General features: G+C 44.3%; 1 protein-coding gene across 1 annotated transcript in view; it reads right to left on the reverse strand.

The window, feature by feature from the left end:
* Positions 1-1,248: 1,248 nt before the first annotated feature.
* The window catches only part of olfm3a (olfactomedin 3a), a 43,965-nt gene continuing 32,102 nt past the window's right edge, over positions 1,249-13,111 (reverse strand). The window contains exons 4-5 of the mRNA XM_059983545.1: positions 2,452-2,558; positions 1,249-1,944 (exon numbers count right to left, since the gene is read on the reverse strand). Of these exons, the coding sequence (XP_059839528.1) occupies positions 1,249-1,944; positions 2,452-2,558 (803 nt within the window). The remainder of the gene's footprint in view (positions 1,945-2,451; positions 2,559-13,111) is intronic.

The following is a 13,111-nucleotide window of genomic DNA, read 5'->3' on the forward strand; positions in this document are numbered from 1 at the left end:
TGTTCCCCACACTCCCTTTATCACACTGGCTCACTGTTCTCCACATTCCCTTTAAATGCACTCACTCCTTGTGGCCAACATTCCCTTTATCACTCTGGCTCCCAGTTCCCCGCAATCCCTTTATCACACCCCTTTTAAATACACGGGCACCCAGATCCCCACAACCCCTTTAAACACACTGGCTCCCCGTTACCCACAATCCCTTTATCGCACTGCCTCCCGGTTACCCACAACCCCTTTAAACATTCTGGCTCCCGGTTATCCACACTTTGTTTAAACACACTTTATTTGTGTTTGCATCTTTCACTTTAAACACACAGTGGCTCTGTTTTTTACAAGCACTTTAAACACACTGGCCTCTGGTTCCCCACAATTCCTTTAACACACTGGCTCCCAGTTCCCCACAACCCCTTTAAACACACTGGCTCTCTGTTACCCACACTCTCTGTAAATACACTGGCTCAGTTTCCTACATTCCCTAAATAGACTGACTCCCTGTTTCCCACACTCATTTTAAATGCAGCAGCTCTGTTTCACACACTCCATTTGAACATACTGGTCCTGTTTCCTACATTCCCTTTAAACACACTGGATCCTTGTTCCCCTCACACCCTATAAATACACTGACACCCTGTTCCCCACACTCCCTTTAAGCACACTGGCTCCCTGTTTCCCACCCTCCCTTTAAACACATTGGGTCCCTGTTCCCTACACTCCCTTTAAACACAGTGGCTCTCTGTTTCCCACACTCATTTTAAACACAACAGAGCCCAATTTCCTAAGCTTTTAAACTCAGCTGGGCTGTTTCACCCAGAGCCTTTAAATTTGCTATGGCCCCACTCCCTTTAGACTCACTCTCTTCGCGTGGTCCCATTTCCTGTGCGCTCCATTGGGACTCCATTTCCCAACCTCATTCTGTTGTCTCAGAAATGTATTATGCTGCTGTTTAATCGTGAAAAGGTGAATTAGAAGTGTGTATAACTGCAAGTTGTTGCATTACTTGGTTCAGCAGCCAAGACCACATTCACTGAGGTCCCAAACACACTGTATTATCCTGGTTTTACTGAAGTTTCCTTGTCTACGGTAAAGGGACGGAATTTTTCTCCAGTAGAGCAGCCATTCTAAGATGGGAACTGTCACACTGTTTACATACAGATTTGTTAAAAGCCTTGGCATTATTTTACTAACGACTCACAACAGGAAAAGTAAGGTTTGAAAATCTTATTTTGTGTTGGAGGCTTTCACCAGTTACTGCTCCCCAGGAGTCTCCATTTCTCCCTGGGTCTGAATAACATGGAACAAGGTGACATTGAAGAGCACTTGATGGCCATTGTTCCATGCGTACAGTGTGCGGTCTCTGGCATTGTAATCCAGCATAGAGATGTGGAAGTACTGATTGTGGAAGGGGATGTCGATATACTCATAGCTGGAGGTCTTGGTGGAGTATGCGTAGTAGACCTTCGCACCCGTCACGTGGGAGTTGGTGACGTACAGGGTTCCGCAGATCATGAACGCCTCTCCGGCACTCCTCTTGGGGTAACCTGTGTTCCAGGTCCGACGCACATCCAGTGTCTGTGTGTCCAGCTGGCTGATGACAATGTTTCCTGCATTCTGGTTGGTCGCGTAGACAGCCCAGATCCCACCCTCGTCAGCCATGAGATCGATGTCAGAGAAGCCGCCCCAGGTGTAGGGGTACATGTTATTGAAGCCAGCGTATTCTAGGCTGCGCTGTGCCTGTACTGAACTCGTCTGGAAGTTGTACCTGATGAGCGTGTTGCTCTGATACTTGTTATAGTAGAGAGAGCCATTATAGACCAGGTGATTGGTGCCAGCCCATGGGTAGGGCAGACGGTACTGCCTGTAATCCTCCCCACTGACAAAGCCCGCCATGGACTGATATTCCAGCACTACCTTGCTGCTTGTGTATCCATCCATGTACCACACCTGGGAGAGGAACGGTACAGTGAGAACTACAGGCACCAGGGAGGAACACCCCTCCTCTTCCCCTCCCACTCATCCATGTACCACACCTGGGAGAGGAACGGTACAGTGAGAACTACAGGCACCGGGGAGGAACACCCCTCCTCTTCCCCTCCCACTCATCCATGTACCACACCTGGGAGAGGAACGGTACAGTGAGAACTACAGGCACTGGGGAGGAACACCCCTCCTTTTCCCCTCCCACTCATCCGTGTACCACACCTGGGAGAGGAACGGTACAGTGAGAACTACAGGCACCAGGGAGGAACACCCTCCTTTTCCCCTCCCACTCATCCATGTACCACACCTGGGAGAGGAACGGTACAGTGAGAACTACAGGCACCGGGGAGGAACACCCCTCCTCTCCTTCCCACAAACTCCCTTCCCCTCCACCTCCCCCTCCCCCCTTTTACCTTCCCCTCCTTCCCCTGCCCCTGCCTTCACCCACCACATTGACCCTACGTCGTTAACCTTGTCATCTCTCTGTGTTGCCAGAGGGTCAGTCATCCATGCTCCAAACCTGGTTCCGGATGTCTTCACTGTGATCGGCAGACTAATTTTCATCAACTTGCCACAGGCTGTAAGAGTAATTGACAAAGCCTTTCATCATTCTCTCTCTCCACACCCAGACCTCTTTTGATACCCACTGCTTTCTCAAGCTGTAGGTTCTCTCCCTGCAGCCACATGGGTTTCTCAAGAACATAAGATCATGGGCACAGAATAGGCTATTTGGCCCCTCAGTGCTGGCCCACCATTCAATGTGACCATTGCAGGTCTGCACCAGGCCCTATCTCCCCTGCTGAAATGTTGGAGGCCCGTCGGTATGTGAGGGAGTAAGTAGGAGGAAAAGTGAGATAGAAAGGTGACTTGAAGGCCTGAAGAAATGTTTGAGGCCGATCGGTTGGTGTGTCAGAGAGTGACTGGCCAGGTGTTAGGGAAGGAAAGGCAACTTGTTTTGCTGTTATTGTCTTGTTTGTTTTGTTGTGTTGTTGTTTGTGTTGTCCCGCTCAATGTTGTTGCCATGTGATTTTGGTGCTGGAAATGTGTGGTGACACTTGAGTGCTCCTTTGTTAACCCAAGTGACACATTTCACTGTATTTTTCCATGTGCAATCATCATCAGGGAGCCCGTGTTGATGTGCAGAGTTCACAGCTCCCTGAAAGCAGCTATGAAGATTGACAGGGCTGTTAAGGAGGCACGTGGCATGTCTGCCATTATTATTTGAGACATTGAGTCCAAAAGTCAGGAAATTATATTAAATTCTCATTAGGCTGCATCTTGAGTATTACATAAAATTCTGGATGCCCCACTATAGGAAGGATGTCGTGGCCTTGGAGAGAGTGCAAAAGAGTTCAACAGGGTGCTGTCTGGATCAGAGGCATGCGCTATATTGACAAGGCAGACAAACTTGCCTTGATTTCTTTGGAGTGAAAGAAGTTGAAAGATCTGATAGAGGTTTATAAGGTTATAAGACCACGAGAAATAGGAGCAGAATTAAACCATTCAGCCCAGCGAGCCTGCTCCGCCATTCTATCATGGCTGATATCGGATCCCATTCAACCCCATACACCCACATCCTTGCTATATCCTTTGATGCCCTGACCAATCAGGAAACAATCAACTTCTACTTTAAATATACACACAGATAGCCTCCACGGCCGCCTACCACAAATTTACTACTCTCTGGCTAAAAAAAAAATCTTTCTTACCTCTGTTTTAAAGGGTCTTCCCTCAATTTTGAGGCTGTGCCCTCTAGTTTTGGATTCCCCCCCATCACAGGAAACATCCTGTCCACATCCATCCTATTTAGTCCTTTCAACATTCAGTATGTTTCAGTGACATCCCCATGCAGTCTTCTAAATTCCAATGAGCACAAGCCCAAAGCTACCAAAGGCTCTTCGTATGATAACCCTTTCATTCCTGAAATCATCCTCATGTACCTCCTCTAGACTCTCTCTAATGACAACACATCTTTTCTGAGATATGGGGCCCAAAACAGTTGACAATATTCCAAGTGCAGCCTGATTAGTGTCTTATAAAGGCTCAGCATGATCCCCTTGCTTTTATATTCTATTCTCCTTGAAATAAATGCCAACATTGGATTTGCCTTCTTTACTGCAGACACAACCTGTAAATAAATCTTCTGGAAGTCTTGCATGAGGACTCCTAAGTCCCTCTGCACCTCTGATGTTTGAAACCTCTCCCCATTTAGATAACAGTCCACATGATTGTTCCTTTTACCAAAATATGTTATCGAACATTCCACAACAGTTCATTCCATCTACCACTTTTTTGCCCATTCTTCCAATTTGTCAAAGTCCTGCTGCAATCGTATTGCTTCTTCAGCACTGCCTACCCCTCCGCCTATCTTTGTATCATCTGCAAACTTTGCCACAAAGCCATCAATTCCATTATCTAAATCATTGGCAAATAATGTGAAAAGCAGTGGTCCCAATACTGACCCCTGAGGAACACCATTGCTCACGGGCAGCCAAGCAGAAGAGGCCCCTTTTATTCCCATTCGCTGCCTCCTGCCTGTCAGCCATTCTGCTACCCATGCCAGTATTTTTCCAGTAATACCAAAGGATTTTATCTTGTTAAACAGCCTCATTTGTGGCACCTTATCAAATGCCTTTTGAAAATCCAAGTAAATGACATCCATTTCCTCTCCTTTGTCTACTCTGCTTGTTACGTCATTACTTCCTTGAAGAACTCTAACAGATTTGTCAGGGAAGATTTCCCTTAAAAGAAACCATACTGAAATTGACTTATTTTATCATTACTCTCCAAGTACCTTGAAACCTCATCCTTAATAATGGACTCCAACATTTTCCCAACCACTGAGGTTAGGCTAACTGGCCTATAATTTCCTTTCTTTTGTCCTGCCTTCTTAAAGAGTGGAGTGACATTTGCTGTCTTCCAGTCCTCTGGAAGCATGCCAGAATGAAGTGATTCTTGAAAGATCATGACCAGTGCATCTGTTAACTCTTTAGCAACTACTCACAGGACTCTGAGATGTAGGCCATTTGGTCTAGGTGACTTATCCACCTCAAGACCTTTGAGTTTGCATGGTGCCTTTTCCTTTGTAATAGCAATGGCACTCACTCCTGCTCCCTGATCCTCATGGACCTCTGGCACACTGCTAGTCTTCCACAGTGAAGAAAAATGCAATGTTCTCATTAAGTTCATCTGGCATTTCGTTGTCCCCCATTACTACCTCATCATCATCATTTTCCAGTGGTCCAATATCAACTCTTATTCTTTATACAACTGAAAAAACTTTTGGTATCCTACTTCGTATTATTGACTAGTCTACTCTCATATTTCACCTTTTCCTTTCTTATAGCTTTTTTAGTTGTCTTTTGTTGGATTTTGAAAGCTTCCTAATCATCCAATTTCCCACTCATTTTTGCTACTTTATATGCCCTTTCCTTGGTTTTTATGCTGTCCTTAACTTCTCTTTTCAGCTACAGTTGTCTACATCTACTACCTGAGAATTTCTTCCTCTGTGGGACATATCTATCTTACGCCTTCTGAAATATTCCCAGAATCTTCAGCCATCTCTGCTCCACCATCAACTCCAATCCACCTGGACAAGTTCCTCTCTCACGCCCCTGTAATTTCCTTCATTCCATTATGGTAATGATACATGTGTTATGCTTCATGGAAATGGAAATGGTAGATCAACTGAATGTATTTTGCATTGGTCTTCATTGTGGAAGACACTAGCTGTATGCTGGAAGTACAAAATCCTCATGGAAGTGAGTGAAGTTGCCATTACTAGGGAAAAGGTGCTTGTGAAACATAGTGGGTGTGGTGTTTGTCAGAGTAGACTGATGCAGAGTAGTAAGGCTTTGGCTCTACAAGGATTCATCGAGAACAGGCGGAGGCAAGTTAAGTAGGTAAATTCATTCCTTATTTCTTATTTAAATCTTGAGAGTACAGGGAGTATGGCTACAGAGCCAGTGTTCTGTGCAGGGTGTCAGATGAGGGATGTCCAGGAGACTATCAGCCTTCCCGTTTGCACCAGGTGCATCGAGATGCAGCTCCTTAGAGTCTGTGTTAGGGAACTGGAGCTGCAGCTCGATGACCTTCGGCTTGTTAGGGAAAGTGAAGTAGTGATAAACAGGAGCTACAGGGAGGTAGTCACCCCAAGGCAACATGAGACCAATAAATGGGTGTCAGGAGAGGGAAGGGAGAACATTAGACGTTGGGAGCACTCCTATGCCATGTCCCTCAACAATAAGTACTTCATTTTGAGTATTGTTGAGGGGGACAACCTACCTGTGGGATGTAACAGTGACCATGCCTCTGGCATTGAGTCTGCCCCTGTGGCTCAAAGTGTAGGGAACTGAAGAGTATGGCCGCAGTAATAGGGGACTGTATAGTCAGGGGGATAGATAAGTGATTCTGTGGACATGAAAAGGAAACCCGGATGGTAGTTTGCCTCCCAAGTACCAGGGTCCGAGATATTTCTGGACTTGTCCACAATATCCTTAAAAGAGAGGGTGAGTAGCCAGAAGTCATGGTACTCATTGGTACTAATGACATAAGTAGAAAAAGGGAGGAGATCCTGAAAAAAGAATATAGGGTTAGAAAGGAAGCTGAGAAGCAAGACCTCAAGGGTAGTAATGTCGAATTTGCTGGCTGTGCTACACTACTGTGAAGATAGGAATAGAATAAGATGACAGATAAATGCATGGCTGGAGGATTGGAGCAGGAAGTAAGGATTCAGATAAGTGAGACCTTTTCTGGGTCAGGTGGGACCAGGACAAAAGGGATGGGTTGGACTTGGATCTGAGGGTAACCAATATTCTTGCAGGCAGGTTTACTAGAGCTGTTGGGAGTGGCATAATTTAATATGGCAGGGGGATGGGCAGCATGATAGTGCTGAGCAGGTGATGTAATATGTAATATGAATGTAATGAAGGACAAAGCAGTGATGGGGTACAAATGCAGACAGAGCAAAGAGTTAAACTGTACCACAGAGGCAAAATTCGAAAGTGCGAAGAATCTAGGACTGAAGGTGCTGTATTCAAATGCATGTAGCATTCGGAATAAGGTGGACAAACTCATGGTGCAATTACAGGTTGGTCAGTATGACATTGTGGACATCACTGAGTTGTAGCTGAAAGAAGTTCATAGTTGGGAAATCAACATCAATGGATATACTTTGTATCAAAAGGACAGGCAGGAAGGCACAAGTGGTGGTGAGGCTCTGTTGGTAAGAGATGGAATTACATCTTTAGAAAGAGGAGACATAGGGTCAGAGAATGTTGAATCTTTATGGGTGGAGTTAATAAATTGTAAGAGTAAAAAAAAGTTATGGGAATCATATATAAGCTTCCAAATAGTAGCCAAGATGTGGGATTAAGATTGTAAAGGGAGCTGGAAGGGGCACATAATAAGGGTAATGACACACTTGTAATGGGGAACTTCAAAATGCAAGGAGACTGGGAACATTAAGTTGTTGTTGGATCGCAAGAGAGGGAATTTGTTGAATGGCTTTTTAGAGCAGCTTGTGCTTGAGCCTACTCAGGGAAAGGCTATTTTAGATTGGGTATCGTGTAATAACCCAGATCATATTAGGGAGCTTAACATAAAGGAGGCAGTGATCACAATATGATTGGATTCATACTGCAGTTTGAGAGGGAGAAGCACAAGTCACATGTATTAGTATCACAATGGAATGAGGGGAATTACAGAGGCATGAGCTTGTGTAGGTTGACTTCTGAACGATTCTGGTGTGGATGATGGCACAGCAGAGATGGCTGAAGTTTCTGGAAATAGTTCACAAAGCACAGGAAAGATATGTCCCACAGAGGAAGAAGTTCTCAAATGCCAGGGGTAGGCAACTGTGGCTAACAAGGAAGTTAAGGACTGCATAAAAGCCTAGGAAAGGGCATATAAGGTAACAAAAGTGAGTGGGAAGTTGGATGATTGGGAAGATTTTAAAATCCAACAAAAGGCAACAAAAAAAGCTATAAGAAGGGAAACAATGAACAGACTAGCCAATAAAATAAAGCAGGAGACCAAAGGTTTTTTCAGTTATATCAAGAGTTAAAAGGTGAGAGTTGATATTCGACCACTGAAAGATGATGCTGCCCAAGTAGCAATGGTGGACAAAGAAATAACAGATGAACTTTATGAGAACCTTGCATTTTTTTTCACTGTGGAAGACACTAGCAGTGTGTCAGAGGTCCGTGACTGTCAGGGAGCAGGAGTGAGTGCCATTGCTATTACAAAGAAAAATGTGCTTGGCAAACTCAAAGGTCTTAAGGTGGATAAGTCACCTGAACCAGAAGGACTACATTCCAGAGTGCTGAGAGAGGTTGCTGAGGTGATAATGGATGCATTGGTCATGGTCTTTCAGGAATCACTTGATTCTAGCATGGTCCTGGAGGACTGGAAGATTGCAAATGTTGCACCACTCTTTAAGAGGGGAGGAAGACAAAAGAATGGAAATTATAAGCCAGTTAGATTTATCTCAGTGGTTGGGAAAGTGTAGGAGTGTATTGTTAAGATGAGGTTTCAAGGTACTTGGAGACTAATGATAAAGTAAGTCAAAATTAGCATGGTTTCTGTGAAGGAAAATCTTGCCTGACAAATCTGTCAGAGTTCTTCAAGGAAGTAACAAGCAGTGTGGACAAAGGAGAGACAGTGGATGTCATTTACTTGGATTTTCAGAAGGCTTTTCACAAGGTGCCATACATGAGTCTGCTTAAATAGTTTAGAACCCATGGTATTATAGGACAGATACTAGCATGGATAGAGCTTTTACTGATTGGCAGGAAGCAAAGACTGGGTATAATTGGAGCCTTTTCTGGTTGGCTACTGGTGACTAGTGGGTTGCCACAGGGGTCTGTGTTGGGGCCACTTTTTTTTTACAATGTTAATGACTTTGATGACAGAATTAATAGCTTTGTGGCCAAGTTTGTGGACGATATGAAGATAGGTGAAATGAGGAATGAGTGGACGACTACAGAAAGATTTTAACAGATTAGGAGAATGGACAAAGAAGTGGCAGATGGAATATAGTGTCAGGAAGTGTATGGCCATACACTTTGGTATGCAAAATAAAAGGGTACATGGAGCTTAGAAAAACAATAGACAATAGACAATAGGTGCAGAAGTAGACCATTTGGCCCCTCGAGTCTGCACCGCCATTCTGAGATCATGGCTGATCATTCACTATCAATACTCAGTCCCTGCCTTGTCCCCATATCCCTTGATTCCCCTATCCATCAGATATCTATCCAGCTCCTTCTTGAAAGCATCCAGAGAATTGGCCTCCACCGTCTTCCGAGGCAGTGCGTTCCACACCTCCACAACTCTCTGGGAGAAGAAGCTCTTCCTCAACTCTGTTTTAAATAACTGACCTCTTATTCTCAATCCATGCCCTCTGGTACTGGACTCTCCCAACATCTGGAACATATTTCCTGCCTCAATCCTATCAAATCCTTTAATTATCTTAAACGTTTCAATCAGATCCCCTCTCAATCTCCTCAATTCCAGCGTGTACAAGCCCAATCTCTCCAATCTCTCTGCGTAAGACAGCCATGCCATCCCAGGAATCAACCTAGTGAATCTACGCTGCTCTTCCTCAACTGCCAGAATGTCCTTCCTTAAATCTGGAGACCAAAGCTGTACACAATATTCCAGGGCTACAGAGGGCTATGGGTAACCTGAGGTAATTTCTAAAGTAAGTACATGTTCAGCACAGCATTGTGGTTTGAAGGGCCTGTATTGTAGGTTCTCTGTGTTCTGTGTTTCTATATAGACTATTTTCTAAATAAAGAGAAAATTCAAAAATCTGAGGTGCAAAGGGATTTGGGAATTTTCATAAAGGTGGTGAGGAAGGCAAATGTGATGTTAGCATTCTTTTCGAGGGGACTAGAATATAAAAGCAAAGAATTTATAAAACACCGAGTATTGAGAGCAGTTTTGTGCCCCTTATCAAAGAAACATAGAAAACCTACAGCACAATACAGACCCTCTGGCCCACAAAGTTGTGCCGAACATGTCCCAACCTTAGAAATTACTAGGCTTACCCATAGCCCTCTATTTTACTAAGCTCCATGTACCTATCCAAAAGTCTCTTAAAAGATCCTATCGTATCTGCCTCCACCACCGTTACTGGCAGCCCATTCCACGTACTCACCACTCCCTGCATAAAAAACTTACCCCTGACATCTCCTCCGTACCTACTCCACAGCACCTTAAACCTGTGTCCTCTTGTGGCAATCATTTCAGCCCTGGGAATAAGCCTCTGACTATCCACACGATCAATGCCTCTCATCATCTTATACACCTCTATCAGGTCACTCTTCATCTATTGCTCCAAGGAGAAAAGACCGAGTTCACTCAACTCTCAACCTATTCTCATTAAGGCATGCTCCCCAATCCAGGCAACATCCTTGTAAATCTCCTCTTCACCCTTTCTATGGTTTCCACATGCTTCCTGTAGTGAGGTGACCAGAACTGAGCACAGTACTCCAAATGGGGTCTGACCAGGGTCCTATATAGCTGCAACATATAGGACATATGTACAAAATTAAGGGAGGGAAGTTTAGTGGGAGACATCAGGGGTGAGTTTTTTTTTTTTACATAGAGGGTTGTGAGTGCCTGGAATGACTTGCCAGGGATGGTGGTGGAGGCTAAAACAATAGAGGTATTTAACAGCCTCTTGGACAGGCACATTGATGAAAGAAAAATAGAGGGTTATGGTATAGTGTGTGTTTAGTACTTTTTTTTAAGGATTATATGGGTCGGCACAACATGGAGGGCTGAAGGGCCTGTACTGTGCTGTAATGTTCTATGATTCTATGGTTTTAACATTACCTCTTGGTTCCTAAATTCAATTCCACAATTGATGAAGGCCAATACACCACATGCGTTCTTAATCACAGAGTCAACATGCGCAGCTGCTTTGAGCGTCCTATTGACTCGGACCCCAAGATCCCTCTGATCCTCCAAACTGCCAAGAGTCTTGCCATTAATACTATATTCTGCCATCATATTTGACCTACCAAAATGAACCACTTCACACTTATCTGGGTTGAACTCCATCTGCCACTTCTTAGCCTAGTTTTGCATCCTATCAATGTCCCACTGTAACCTCTGACAGCCCTCCACACTATCCACAACACCTCCAACCTTTGTGTCATCAGCAAACTTGCTAACCCATCTCTTCATTTCCTCATCCAGGTCATTTATATAAATCACGAAGAGTAAGGGTCCCAGAACAGATCCCTTAGGAACGCCACTGGTCACAGACCTCCATGCAGAATATGACCAGTCTATAACCACTCTTTGCCTTCTGTGGGCAAGCCAGATCTAGATCCACAAAGCAACGTCCCCTTGGATCCCATGCCTCCTTACTTTCTCAATAATCCTGGCATGGGGTACCTTATCAAATGCCTTGCTGAAATCTATATACAGTACATCTACTGCTCTTCCTTCATCAATGTGTTTAGTCACATCCTCAAAAAAATCAATCAGTCTCGTAAGGCACGACCTGTCCTTGACAAAGCCATGCTGACTATTCCTAATCATATTATACCTCTCCAAATGTTCATAAATCCTGCCTCTCAGGATCTTCTCCATCAACTTACCAACCACTGAGGTAAGGCTCACTGGTCTATAATTTCCTGGGCTATCTTTACCTCCTTTCTTGAATAAAGAAACAACATCCACAACCCTTCAATCCTCCTGAAGCTCCCCCATCCCCATTGATGATGGAAAGATCATCGCCAGAGGCTCAACAATCTCCTCCCTCACCTCCCACAGTAGCCTGGGGTACATCTCGTTCAGTCCCGGCGACTTATCCAACTTGATGCTTTCCAAAAGCTGCAGCATATCCTCTTTCTTAATATCTACATGCTCAAGCTTTTCAGTCTGCTGCAAGTCATCACTACTATCACCAATATCCTTTTCCACAGTGAATACTGAAGTAAAGTATTCATTAAGTACCTCTGCTGTTTCCTCTGGTTCCATACACATTTTCCCACTGCCACATTTGATAGGTCCTATTGTTTCATGTCTTATCCTCTTGCTCTTCACACACTTGTAGAATGCCTTGGGGTTTAACTTAATCCTGCCCACCATGGCCTTCTCATGGCCCCTTCTGGCTCTCCTAATTTCCTTTTTAACCTCCTTCCTGTTAATCTTCCGATCCCTTTGTAAGCTTTTCTTTTCTTCTTGACTAGATTTATTACAGCCTTTGTACACCGCGGTTCCTGTACCCTGCCATAACTTCCCTGCCTCATTGGAATGTACCTATGCAGAACTCCGCACAAATATCCCCTGAACATTTGCCACATTTCTTCTGTACTTTTCCCTGAGAACAGCTGTTTCCAATTTAAGCTTCCAATTTCTTTCCTGATAGCCTTATAATTCCCCTTACTCCAATTAAACACTTTTTAAATTTGTCTGTTCCTATCTCTCTCCAATGCTATTGTGAAGGAGATAGAATTATGATCATTATCTCCAAAATGCTCTTCCACTGAGAGACCTAACACCTGACCAGGTTCATTTCCCAATACCAGGTCAAGTACAGCCTCTCCTCTTGAAGCCTTATCTGCATATTGTGTCAAGAAACCTTCCTGAACACTCTTAACAAACTCCACCCCATCTAAAACCCTTGCTCTAGGGAGATGCCAATTGATATTTGGGAAATTATAATCTCCCATCACAACAACTCTGTTATTATTACACCTTTCCAGGATCTGTTTCCCTACCTGCTCCTCAATATCCCTGTTACTATTGGGCAGACTATAAGAAACACCCAGTAAAGTTACTGACCCCCTTCCTGTTCTTAACCTCTACCCACAGAGACTCTGTAGATAACCCCTCCATGGCCTCCTTCAGTCTGAGCTCTTCTCTATCACCTGCCTATCCTCCCTTTCGCACTGTTTACAAGCTTTCTCTATTTGTGAGCCAACCTCCTCTTTCCCAGTCTCTTCAGTTCAGTTCCCACCCCCCAACAATTCTTGTTTAAACTCTCCCCAGTAGCCTTAGCAAACCTCCCCGCCAGGATATTGGTCCCCCTGGGATTCAAGTGTAACTTGTCCTTTTTGTACAGGTCTCACCTGCCCCAAAAGAGGTTCCAATGATTCAGAAATCTGAATCC

The sequence above is a fragment of the Hypanus sabinus genome, chromosome 11 (genome assembly GCF_030144855.1).
Source record: "Hypanus sabinus isolate sHypSab1 chromosome 11, sHypSab1.hap1, whole genome shotgun sequence".
Lineage (NCBI taxonomy): Eukaryota > Metazoa > Chordata > Chondrichthyes > Myliobatiformes > Dasyatidae > Hypanus > Hypanus sabinus.